Here is a 12,953-nt window from a genome sequence, read left to right as displayed (position 1 = left end):
CTAAAACCCCTGCTGACATGAATGCAACTACAGTCACTGTTCTGAGTTGCTTTCAAGTTAGTCCATTTTATGTTCGATTTCTGTCTCAAAATGCTTTTTGTGAATGTTGTGAGGAGATCAGGAGAAACACAGTTAACTCTGGCAATGGCCTGCATGAGTAAATTGTTTCATTTTTCTCTTTTAGGAACCATTATCGGACATTGCGCCAGGCTATTATTGACATGGTTTTGGCAACAGAGATGACAAAGCACTTTGAGCATGTGAACAAGTTTGTGAACAGCATCAACAAGCCGATGGCATCTGAGGAAAGCAACTCAAATGTAAGATAAATCAGCTTGCTGTTCTGAAGGACTTTGATCTGTTTAAGCATCAAGCAAACATTTAAATGTTGTTTTCATGTACTTATATTTATTTGCACTGTGGCAATGCCCAAATGCCACAATCAAGATCCTGACAAATGTAAGGGGACTGTTGCCCCCTTACTAACGTTCAGTGGGGGTGTTTCAGTTGCTAGCTACCAGTTCTAAAAAGGGGGAAGGGTTGATGGGGAATCAGGACCCTGAGACTGACAGCCCCCAGGAACAATGGGGAGAGGCCAATGCTCCAGGTCAGCCTGAATAACAGGGCGGGCAGGCTAATCAGGGAGTCAGGAGGCCGGGGAGGTCCTGTCCTCTGTGTGAGCTGGAATTGCCTGGGTCAGAGTGGGGCCGAGCTAAGGAGAAAGCAGGGGCCCAAGCTAAGCTGGGGAGCAGAGCTGTGCCAGATCCAGAGGGACCAGAAAAGCAGCCCAGAGACAGCAGACCCTGTCCTGGGAGCAGAGCTGCAGCAACTAGAGCCAGAGGGGCCAGAAAACCAGCCCACGAAGCAGGTCAGTGCTGGGAGCAGAGTCACAGAAGCAGCCTGCAGAGCAGACCTGTCCTGGGAGCAGAGCTGCAGCAACCAGAGCCAGAGAGGCCAGAGAAGCAGCCCAGGGAGCTGGAGGCAGAGCAGCAGCCGTGCTGAGGTAGAGTGGACCTGGAGCTAAGACAGTGGAGCTGGAGCTGGAGCTGGGGCTGGAGCAGTCCAGAGCCAGGTGTTGTGAGCAGCTGGGGAGAGCGAGGGGGGACCCTGGGCAATGGGCCCAACACAGGGAGATGCCTCAGCCAGGAGGCTCTGCAGGCCAGACTCGAAGGGGGATTGGTAATCCCGACAGGCCGGGGGCAACACTGGGAAGAAGGGCCCTGCCACCCAGAGCCTGTGGCCACCACCAGAGCGAGTATCCAACCCACAGCATCCCTGCAGCACAGCCAGGGTCTGAGAAGAAGGCCTGGGACTTACAAGGAACAGACTGTGAACTGCCCTGACATTCCAGAGACACTGTTTGTGATGTTCCCTACCACAGAGCGGGGTGATGTGTTTCCTTTAACCTTTCCCATTTCCCCTTATTCTTTTTAAAATTAATTGTTGATTAAATAACTTGCATTTGCTTCAAATTGTATGTAATGGTCAGTGGGTCAGAGAAGTGCCCAGTGCAGAGAGCGTACCCCTGAGTGGGGACACCCTAGCCCCTGTCCTAGGTGACCACAGCAGGGTTGGGGGTCGAGCCCCCCAGGAATCCTGGGCCCTGCCTTGTTGGGGTTACGAGGACTCTGCCAGACAGGAGAGTGGAAGGGGAGTCCTCAAGGGCAGGGAGGCCACTGGGTAAAGGAACTGGGAGCAAGGACTCAGATCCTTTCGCTAGTCCACTTCACCGGGGTAGTGCAGAAGCCAGGAAAGTTCCCAACAATAGCGGGACTATTCCCCTGCTTACACTATGGTGCTAGATGCAGTACAAACACAGGAAAACATAGTGCCAGGCCCTGGCCCAAAGAGCTTAAATCATCTGATGTTGTAGGCCATACTTTCATAGAATTATAGAAGATTAGGGTTGGAAGAGGCCTCAGGAGGTCATCTAGTCCAACCCCCAGCTCAAAGCAGGACCAACCCCAATTAAATCATCCCAGCCAAGGCTTTGTCAAGCCGGGCCTTAAAAGCCTCTAAGGATGAAGATTCCACCACCTCCCTAGGTAACCCATTCCAGCGCTACACCACCCTCCTAGTGAAATAGTTTTTCCTAATATCCAACCTAGACATCACCCTTGAGACCGTTGCTCCTTGTTCGGTAATCTGCCACCACTGAGAACAGCCAAGCTCCATCCTCTTTGGAACCCCCCTTCAGGTAGTTGAAGGCTGCTATCAAATCCCCCCTCATTCTTCTCTTCTGCAGACTAAATAAGCCCAGTTCCCTCAGCCTCTCCTAATAAGTCATGTGCCCCAGCCCCCAAATCATTTTTGTTGCCCTCTGCTGGACTCTTTCCAATTTGTCCACATTCTTTCTGTAGTGGAGGGCTCAAAACTGGATGCAACACTCACATGTGGCCTAACCAGTGCCGAATAGAGGGCAATAATGACTTCCCTTGATCTGCTGGCAATGCTCCTATTAATGCAGCCCAATATGCCATTAGCCTTCTTGGCAACTGTTGACTCATATCCAGCTTCTCGTCCACTGTAATCCCCAGGTCCTTTTCTGCAGAACTGCCGCTTAGCCAGTCGGTCCCCAGCCTATAGCAGTGCATGGGATTTTTCGGTCCTAAGTGCAGGACTCTGCACTTGTCCTTGTTGAACCTCATCAGATTTCTTTTAGCCCAATCCTCCAATTTGTCTAGGTCACTCTGGACCCTATCGCTACCCTCCAGCATATCTACCTCTCCCCCCAGCTTAGTGTCATCAGTGAACTTGCTGAGGGTGCAATCCATCCCATCATCCAGATCATTAATGAAGATGCTGAACAAAACCTGTCCCAGGACAGACCTCTGGGGCACACCGTTTGATACCGGCTGCCAACTAGACATCAAGCCATTGATCGCTACCCGTTCAGCCCAACGATCTAGCCAGCTTTCTATCCACCTTATAGTCCATTAATCCAATCCATACTTTTTTAACTTGCTGGCAAGAATACTGTGGGAGACCATATCAAAAGCTTTGCTAAAGTCAAGATATATCACATCCACCGCTCTCCCCATATCCACAGAGCCAGTTATCTCATCATAAAAGGCAATCAGGTTGGTCAGGCATGACTTGCCCTTGGTGAATCCATGTTGACTCTTCCTGATCACCTTTCTCTCTTTCAAGTGCTTCAAAATGGAGTCTTTGAGGACCTGCTCCATGATTTTTCCAGGGACTGAGGTGAGACTGACTGGTCTGTAGTTCCCCAGATTCTCCTTCTTCCCTTTTTTAAAGATGGCAGTATATTTGCCTTTTTCCAGTCATCCAGGATCTCCCCCGATCACCATGAGTTTTCAAAGATAATGGCCAATGGCTCTGCAATCACACCAGCCAACTTCCTCAGGACCCTCAGATGCATTAGATCCGGCCCCATGGACTTGTGCATATCCAGCTTTTCTAAATAGTCCTTAACGTGTTCTTTGCCCACTGAAGGCTGCTCACCTACTCCCCATGCTGTGCTGCCCAGTGCAGCAGTCTGGGAGCTGACCTTGCCAAGACCGAGGCAAAAAAAGCATTGAGTACTTAAGCTTTTTCAACATCATCTGTCACTAGGTTGCCTCTCCCATTCAGTAAGGGTCCCACACTTTCCCTGGCCGCCTTCTTGTTGCTAACATGCCTGTAGAAACCCTTCTTGTTACCCTTCACATCCCTTGCTAGCTGCAACTCCAATTGTGCTTTGGCCTTCTGATTATACCCCTGCATGCTATAGCAATATTTTTGTACTCCTCACTAGTCATCTGTCCAAGTTTCCACTTCTTGCAAGCTTCCTTTTTGTGTTTAAGCTCACCGAAGATTTCTCTGTTAAGACAAGCTGGTCAACTGCCATATTTGCTATTCTTTCTGCACATCGGGATGGTTTGTTCCTGTGCCCTCAATAAGTCTTCTTTAAAATACAGCCAGTTCTCCTGGACTCTTTCCCCCCATCATATTAGCCTCCCAGGGGATCCTGCCCACCAGTTCCCTGAGGGAGTCAGTCTGCTATTCTGAAGTCCAGGGTTCAAAGTCTTCCTAACTGTATCAACAAAATTTGGGAATATATCCATTTGTGCAAAATTCTACATGCTGAGCAGAATCAGCATTTGTGTGTAGTTATCCAGGTCAGTTTGTGTTTCCAAATGTGGATTTTTACATGAATTAATAAAGGCATCAGCAGACTTTACATGTGCAGTTAGAAAAGCTATTGACAATTTGGCCTTAACTATTGTAAAATGAAACCCATTTCTGGAACCTTTAAGAAAGATTGAATAATTCTCACTTTTTTTCTTTTTATCACTCTATTTTATCATTTTGCCAGAGCCCGCACCCCAACCCCCCTCCCTTTTATCATTCTGCCTTTGGTCCCCTCTTTTGTCGCTCCTGTTTGTCACCCCGTGCTCCTTAAGCAGCTGTAGTCAGCTTCTTGACAACATCTCTTGGGATCAGTCTTATGCCCTGTGCTTTTTGACTGAGTGCTCCAGGTCTGGTGCCTCTTATCCCTGTTTGTCTCTCCTCAAAGTCAAATGTTTGGTCTGTGTCCCAATAATCAACTGCCACAAAGTTCCTCAAAACAGTCTTGGCCACTAAAAAAAAAAAAATCTACTGAAGCCTCTGCTTAAAGAAAATAAATGTATTAGAAAAATTGAGAAAATGCTATCAAATCAAAGGTAAATGACACAAAAATACATACCTAGGTCTAAGACTCCCCTCACCTTATCTAGGTAAACACCAAATGCTCTGGAAATAAATGCTCACATCTTTAGGCTTCTGTGCCTCAAACAAGCTCATATCAAGATTTTTCTGTGTTCATATATGGGTATGTTAATTTACTTCTGGTATTAAATGGCCCCTTTGCCTGCCAGTTATATTCTTTATACCCTTTGAAGGGACAGTTGTGAGAATGCATTAGTATGTTCACTATGAGGTCATGGGATTTTGGACAGTGATTTAATGTCTCTGTCCCCTGAAAATGTGGTATTTTCCAAGATTATTAAACTTTGCCTCGTTTGTTCAGGGAGGCAGTTGTTCTTCTCCTGCCTCTTCTTATTAATTTCAAAGTTCCTTTGTCTTGCAAATAAAATTATCATCAGCCTTTCCCACATACAGTAGCTTTCTCCCCAGGAAGGCATGGTCAGTTACATGTAGAAAGATCTAGTTTAATTGTTAGACAATACGCAAATCTCTCTTTCAGAGTCTTAAAAATCCCCAGCTGCTCAATAACATGTGTACATAGCACATATGATTTTTCCATAGATAGTATCCCATCTGCAGTAAAGACCCTTCCCTAACTGCAGGAGTGTAGCTGACAGAACTGGGGGAGAGGTTTGTGGACCACCATTTTATCGCTGTTTACCACTAATCCTTCCCACTATCCTTTGCCATGTTTATAGGAAGGACAGAAGTCCTTTGTATCTGTAAACTCAAGACGAGAGAGGAGATTACACCTAACCTAGTGTTTCCTGAAGGATAGCACCCACCGCTATACCTAGGCAGTTATGATAACAGTAATCCTTGCACTCTTACCTGTATCTAGCTATTTCATATATCTTTAAACAAGGAACATCTGCTTCCTCCATTGTTTCATGGAGGTGTGGTGAATAGCTGGAATGGATTTTTTTCAGTTGAGGAGTGTCATTTTGTAGTAGAATTTGGATGACTGAATGCAATTTGACAAATTAAGCCCATTATTACACTTCACGTTGAGGAATAAGCCTCTTTGCTTGCCATCTTCAGAGTTGTTGCCTAGCTTGCTAGGCATGGCATGCTGGGGCGTGGGCTTTGGCCAGCTTCCCACTTGTAAAAACATGGAAGAAATTCTACAGCCTGCATAGCTTCCTTAGAGATGAACCATAGTTCTGAATGCAAATCTTGAGGCTGTAGCTCTCTGCACCGGCTATTCATTATTAAAGCTGGAATTGTACTGAAGTCTTTCAGGAGTAGATCCATTTTAATATATTTTTTCCCATTTTTAAAGCTTTAATGTTTTCCAACAGTTGAGCGCCCCGTCACTTTAGGTGCACAAGTACCACTGACTGTCGTTGTGCTCCTAAATCCCCGAGGTGGTTTTGAAAGTCCCACATTCCTGTAGTAAAGGGATTTAGCACTTACTGATGTGCCACTACGTGTATTTCATACATTCTGCTTCAGTCAGCATTTTTAAGCTATAAAAAGCATTTCCTCTGATTGATTGATTGATTGACTCTCCTTTATTTTACCAGTTTATAGCAGAGACTATTGTAAAATATACAAAGACTTGGGGAGTAATAAAACTGCAACACAGAAAAGAGTGATATTACTGGCTTTCCCCCCCCCCCGCCCCCAGCAGTAGTTTGTTGTAGGTTGTCGGTATCGTTAATGGTGCCTCTTCCTATTTTTGATCTTTAACAACAGTTAGGAGGAAGCATTAATTTGGCGGCTCTTTGCTGGTAAACCTATGCTGAATAAAATTAACCGTTAAATATTGAGATAAGAGTAATGCCCCAAATTGGTAACAGTCACTGCAAAATATTTCCTCATAAACCACACAGACATTAATTTCAGCACTAGTGATAAAAAGTATTTATGTTCAATTTTTGACTGAGTTGAATGTAGTAAGAGAAGGGAGGACATAATTACACAAATATATTACTTTTGTGAGCAGCATTAATGCCATGGTGAGCTCAGTTTTATTGCTCAATAAGGAGCCAATCCACCATAACATGCCTGTGCCCAGAGACGGATTAGGGGTTTGTGGGGCCCTGGGCCAGATCAAGTGGGGGCTCCTCCCCACCCCTTCCGCCCGCAGTCCTCCTCCAGCGCTTATGCTGGGGAAATGGAGTCGGGCACGGGCTTGCCCTGCTCCGTCTCCTCCCCACCCACCCACCCACTAGCCCAGCACTCCTGCCAGGGAGCGGGGTCAGGGTGCAGGGCCTTCCCCACTCCCTGGCAGGAATGCCAGGTGGGTGGAGCAGGGCAGGCCCCCTTGCCCTGGCCTCACTCCCCAGCAGGAGCACCGGGCGGGCGGGGTGTGGGGGCGTTCATTTTTCTGGAGGGCCCGCAATTGGCTGCGGCCCAGGGCACAGGCCCCGTTGGCCCAGTGGCTAATCCATCACTGCCTGTGCCCTTGTAAACTATACACGGCCCAGAAGACTGCTCCATCAGAGGTTTGCCACAAATGTTCCAACCCTGCCACCCACTCTGCAAAGCAGCTGGTAAGGGGTGAACTGCAGAATTGCTTAGGAAGTAGAGAGCTCTTGCAAATGACCTCTTCCTTTCTATTTCACTGATGGCTTTCTGGGCTATCTCAAAGCTACCCAAGGCATAAAGGAGTAATTCCTACTCCTAAAATCCAGCCCAAAGGCCCCACAGGGAAATTACTGTTTGTTTCAAAACTTATAAAAACTAACTGGAGCTGCTGCTCTATCCTCCAAAATGCCGTGGGCAAGTCACTTTATATCTCTGGGCCCAAGTTTCCCCATCTATAAAGTGAGGATCAGACCTTCCCTCCTTTCTCAGATGTAGATCTCAAAGAGCTTTATAAGTGCCACATAATATCTACATATTGTTATAATGTCACCTCTAAAATGCTAATTCCAATCCAGATCACTTTTATGACTGAAAGCTGTTTACTAGCTTCCAGCTATCGGGTGATACCTATGCAATAAGGTTGGTAGTCCTTTGTCCACATCTCAAACAGCCACCCCCACAATTGCTTTTCTTGGTTGATGAGGAAAGAAAAAGTCAGTGACTCTTTCTTTTGCTGACTTCATAACTAATTCTGAAAACCTCCCAAACTTCTAACGCAGGTAATGTGATTATAACTACCTAGTAATACTGCTGTACACAAGAGAAACTTTCTCCTCTCTGCTTTTTGTATTTAACCTGTTGCTGGAACACGTTGCTCACCATAATAGAGGCTCAAACTATATGTATACTCCTGTGACGGGGTGATCCACTCACCACTGCTAGGATTACACTACCTCCTGGGAGTTGTGGAGACTAGCTTGCAAGGTCGACACCCCTTCCCACAGTTGCACACCGTCTCTCCACCTCTGGGTGTGCAGCACCTCTCTTGCATCACGAGTTGCTGCTGCCTCTTCGTGACTTAGCCGTCCGGCCAAGTCATTCTACATGTTTTCTCCTCCCAGGGTACAAAAATCTTCCTTCAGCAGTCCTAGGCAGTCTTTCCATTCACTGCCTTGTAGTGCCACTCCCTCAGTGGCTGGCTTGGGAACCCAGGCCTGCCATTTATTCTGGGTTTCGGTTCAGGGACCCTCTAACCAGCAGTCAAAGTTTGTTCCTTTCTAGACCTTACTGCCTTTCCCCGAGCCCTGTCCTACCTTCCTCCCCTCATTGGGTTTGCCAGGCCAAGTGCACCTCCCTTCTCCCAGGGAGTGACTGCAGACTTTCCCAGCAGTCCCTTCTACTATCAGTTTCCTGCCTTGATAAATCCAGCCCATCTCATTCCTCCTCGTTCAGGGCATTGCATAGCCACCTGATTCCTCTCAGCTATGGCCTGTTTGATCAATTGTCCCTCCTCTTAGCCTACATTAACCTTTTCCAGGCAAGTACAGGGTGAACACACTATCACAACCCCAAATAAAAAAAAACAACCAGAGTATCAAAAAAAAAAAAAAAAAGTCACCATGGCAAAACAGAGTAAAAGAGGTGGTTAAAGACAAGAAGAGATCCTTTAAAAATTGGAAGTCAAATCTTACTGAGGAAAATAGAAAGGAGCATAAACTCTGGCAAGTCAAGTGTAAAAATATAACTAGGCAAGCCAAAAACAAAGTTTTGAAGAGTAACTAGCAAAAGACTAAAATTTTTGTTGTTCGTTTGTAAGTACAACAGAAGCAGGAAGCCTGCCAAACAATCAGTGGGGCCACTGGACAATCGAGCATTCAAGGAAGACAAAGCCATTGCAGAGAAGCTAAATGAAGTTGTTGCATCAGTCTATGCTGCAGAGGATGTACGGGAGATTCCCACATTTGAACCATTCTTTTTAGGTGACAAATCTGAGGAACTGTCTCAGAATGAGGTGTCAGTAGAGGAGGTTTTGGAACAAATTGATAAATTTAAACAGTTATAAGTCATCAGGAGCAGATGGTATTCACCCAAGAGTTCTGAAGGAACTCAAATGTGAAATTGCAGAACTACTAACTATGTGTAAGACACAGATTTTTGTCACAGATATTTTTAGTAAAAGTCACGGACAGGTCATGAACAATAAAGAAAAATTCACAGAAGCCCATGACCTGTCTGTGACTTTTACTAAAAATATGCATGACAAAATGTCCAGTATTGGGGGTAGCCGTGTTAGTCTGTATCCACAAAAACAGCAGGGAGTCTAGTGGCACCTTAAAGACTAACAGATTTATTTGGGCATAAGCTTTCGTGGGTAAAAAACCCACTTCTTCAGATGCATGGAGTGAAAATTACAGATGCAGGCATTATATACTGACTGACACATGAAGAGAAGGGAGTTACCTCACAGGTCAAAATGGGTAGTTCTGGGCCCACACCACCTGTTGGGGCTCAGAGCTCCAAGGTCCCCTGTGGCTTGGAGCTGCAGGCCCACAACGGCTGGGAGCCAAGCGGGGGGGACGGGACACGACACCCCCACAGCTCCCAGTCACCACAGGCTGAAGTCACAGAGGTCTCGAAGTCATGGATTCCATGACTTCCACACCCTCCACAACTAAATCATAGCCTTAACTATGTACATTACCTATCACTTAAATCAGCTTGTGTTCCAGATGACTGGCAGATGGCTAATGTGGTGCTGATTTTTTTTTTACGTCGCCAGAGGCAATCCTGGCAATTACAGGCCAGTAAGCCTAACTTCAGTACCAGGAAAATTGGTTGAAACTATAATAAAGGACAGAAGTATCACACACATGGAGTAACATGATATGTTGGCGAAAAGTCAGTATGGCTTTCGTAAAGTGAAACCATGCCTCATCCATCTGTTAGAATTCTTTGAGGAGGTTAACAACCGTGGACAAGGGTGATCCAGTGGATAGTGTATTTGGACTTTCAGAAAGCCTCACCAAAGGCTCTTAAGCAAAGTAAGCAGTCATGCGACAAGAAGGAAGGTCCTCTCATGGATCAGTAACTGGTTAAAAGACAGGAAACAAAGGGTAGGAATAAATGGTTGGTTTTCACAGTGGAGAGAGGTAAATAGCAGGGTTCCCCAAGGATCTGTACTGGGACCTGTGCTGTTCAATATACTCAGGAATTATCTGGAAAAGGGGGTAAACAGTGAGATAGCAAAGTTTGCAGATTATACAAAATTACTCAAAATAGTTAAGTCCAAAGCAGACTGTGAAGATTTACAAGGGGATATCACAAAACTGGGTCACTGGGCAAAGAAAATGGCAGATGACATTCAATGTTAATAAATGCAAAGTAATGCATTTTTACTCCCAACACTAGCAGAAATTAATGCAAACAGAGCTGATGCAGAGGAGGAAGCTGCAACCCACATACCTGCCTAAATCTTTCAAAATGAGTGATAGTAGTGGATGGCCTAAAATGATGGGCCTAAATTAGCTATTACCACTCAGAAAGAGATCTTGGAGTCATTGTGGCTAGTCCTCTGAAAACATCTTCAGGGATAGGTAGTAAGGCAGAAAATATCATAATGCCACACTATAAATCCATGGTCCACCCACACATTGAATACTGCATGCAGTTCTGATCGCCTCATCTCAAAAAAGACAATTAGAATTGTCAAAAGTACAGAGAAGGGCAACAGAAATGAGTAGGGGAATGGAACCGCTTCCGTATGAAGAGAGATTAAAAAGACTGGGACTGTTCAGCTTGGAAAAGAGACTCTTGAGGGGGGATATGATCGAGGTCTATAAAATCATGACTGGTTTGGAGACAGAGACTAAGGAAGTGTTATTTACTCCTTCACATAACACAAGGACCAAGGGCCACCCAATGAAATTAATAGGCAGCAGGTTTAAAACAAATGTAAGGAGTACTTCAACGCACAGTCAACCTGTGGATCTCGTTTGCGGGGGATGTTGTGAAGGCCAAAAGTATAAGTGGGTTCAGAAAAGAATTAGATCATTTCATGGAGCATAAGTCCATGAATCGCTATTAGCCAAGATGGTCAGGGACGCAACCTCATGCACTGGGTGTCTCTACACCTCTGATAGCTAGAAGCTGGGACTGGATGACAGGGGATGGATCATGGGATAAACTGCCCTGTTCTTTTAACTCCCTCTGAAGCATCTGGCTTTGGCCACTGTCAGAAGACAGGATACTGGGCTAGATAGACAATTGGTCTGACCCAGTATGGCCGCTCTTCAGAATCTAGAGTACCATGTATATAATTGGAGACAGTGCGCATTTATTAGAGGTGTTTCAGAGAGGAATGAAACAATGATGAGTTTATACTTGTTGTCAGTACTGATGTTGCCACCCAACTGTGACTGACACCCTCTGTTACAGAGTGAGGGCAGTGACTGTGAATGTGCACCCAACGTAAAGAATTTTCCAGAGAACCAGACACTGATCAAGCGCATGATGATAAAATGTGCAGATGTAGCAAATCCTTGTCGCCCTTTAGAACTGTGTATTGAATGGGCTGGGAGGATTTCAGAGGAATATTTTGCACAGGTATGTTTTATTATTATTATTATTTATTATTATTTGAATACATCTTATTAGCTCACACACAAGTGCACACATACCATCCACTCTGTGCTAGTCACTTTAGAGTCCATCTAATATTCCTATAGATTCAAAATAGAAATGGTTTTAATCTACTTTTCTCCCACTACTAGGATCTCTCTGTTTCATACGAGAAAAACATGCCCACATCTAAACCTTCAACTATTCATGACTAAGGCTCTGGGTTTGTCACGGAAGTCACGGATTCTGTGACTTCTGCAGCAGCCCCGTGTGGCTGGCCCAGGAGTCGCACTGGCTGATGATGGGGCAATCTTGGGCCTCCCCGACTCCCAGAAGCAGGAAATTTTGGGGGACGTAGTTTGGGGTTGGGGCTGCTGCTCACCTGGAGGGGGCTCCTCTCCCTCTGCTCCCCTCGCTCCACATGCAGCATCTGCCGGCAGCCAGGCACCATCCCCGCAGCTTCCATTGGCCATAGTTCCCAGTCGGTAGGAGCTGCAGAACCAGGGCTTGCGGCAGCATGTGGAGCTAGGACCGCCGCTTCCCAGGAGCTGGGTAAGGAGCCTGCCCCAGCCCCACCAACCCCGTCCCAGCACCCGCACCCTCACCCCTGAGCCTCCTTCCCCAGCACCCACAGTGCCCTCCCCCCAGGCTGTACCCCCATCCCCAGCACCTGTGGCGCCCCCCTGAGTCCCCGTCCCCCCCAGTTTTAGTCAGGGGTATTTTTAGTAAAAGTCGTGGACAGGTCACGGGCTGTGAATTTTTGTTTACTGCCCATGACCTGTCCATGGCTTTCACTAAAAATACCCGTGACTAAAACGTAGCCTTATTCATGACCTGCTGCCTACAGGGCCAGACTGAGTTTAGTATTAGGTTTGCAACGTGAAACTATTTGGAGAGCACTTTCATGCTTCAATTGTTCTACTTTCTGTTACCTTCTCCGTCTGCCCAACAGCCCAAGAGATAAGTACTCATCATGTTACAATCACCATTCCAGTTTCCAGTCAGACCACTCTCCCAGATGAAGGTAGTAAAGAATTCTGTGTCTGCAGGGACACCTTGGTGTTCAGTAGAGGATACTTTTCCCCCTGTCATACTTGAACTAATATCTCAGTGTGGGGTTATGCAGCACTCTGCTATTGGAGGTGTTATTTTTCAGATATGATGTAAGACCAACCACATGTGATCACTAAAGTTGCCATGGTAACCTTCATAAGACTAGGGACGTGAGCCCCACTTTCCTTCCTCACTTTCAGTGCCATTATGCCTCCTCCAGACGTTTCCTGCAGTTTCCTGAAAATGAAATACTCTTCAGTTCCTGCTCCAAAGCACTG

The 12,953-nt window shown here is 46.1% G+C and overlaps 1 protein-coding gene across 3 annotated transcripts in view; it reads left to right on the top strand.

The window, feature by feature from the left end:
* Positions 1-12,953, top strand: part of PDE8B (phosphodiesterase 8B) — a 157,748-nt gene that overhangs the window by 141,901 nt on the left and 2,894 nt on the right. For all 3 annotated transcript variants that reach the window (XM_074952686.1, XM_074952687.1, XM_074952688.1), the window contains exons 19-20: positions 185-320; positions 11,440-11,607. In XM_074952686.1, coding sequence (XP_074808787.1) covers positions 185-320; positions 11,440-11,607 — 304 coding nt within the window. The remainder of the gene's footprint in view (positions 1-184; positions 321-11,439; positions 11,608-12,953) is intronic.

This window comes from Natator depressus, chromosome 5, assembly GCF_965152275.1.
Source record: "Natator depressus isolate rNatDep1 chromosome 5, rNatDep2.hap1, whole genome shotgun sequence".
NCBI lineage: Eukaryota > Metazoa > Chordata > Testudines > Cheloniidae > Natator > Natator depressus.
This window is presented reverse-complemented; position numbering and strand designations above follow the sequence as displayed.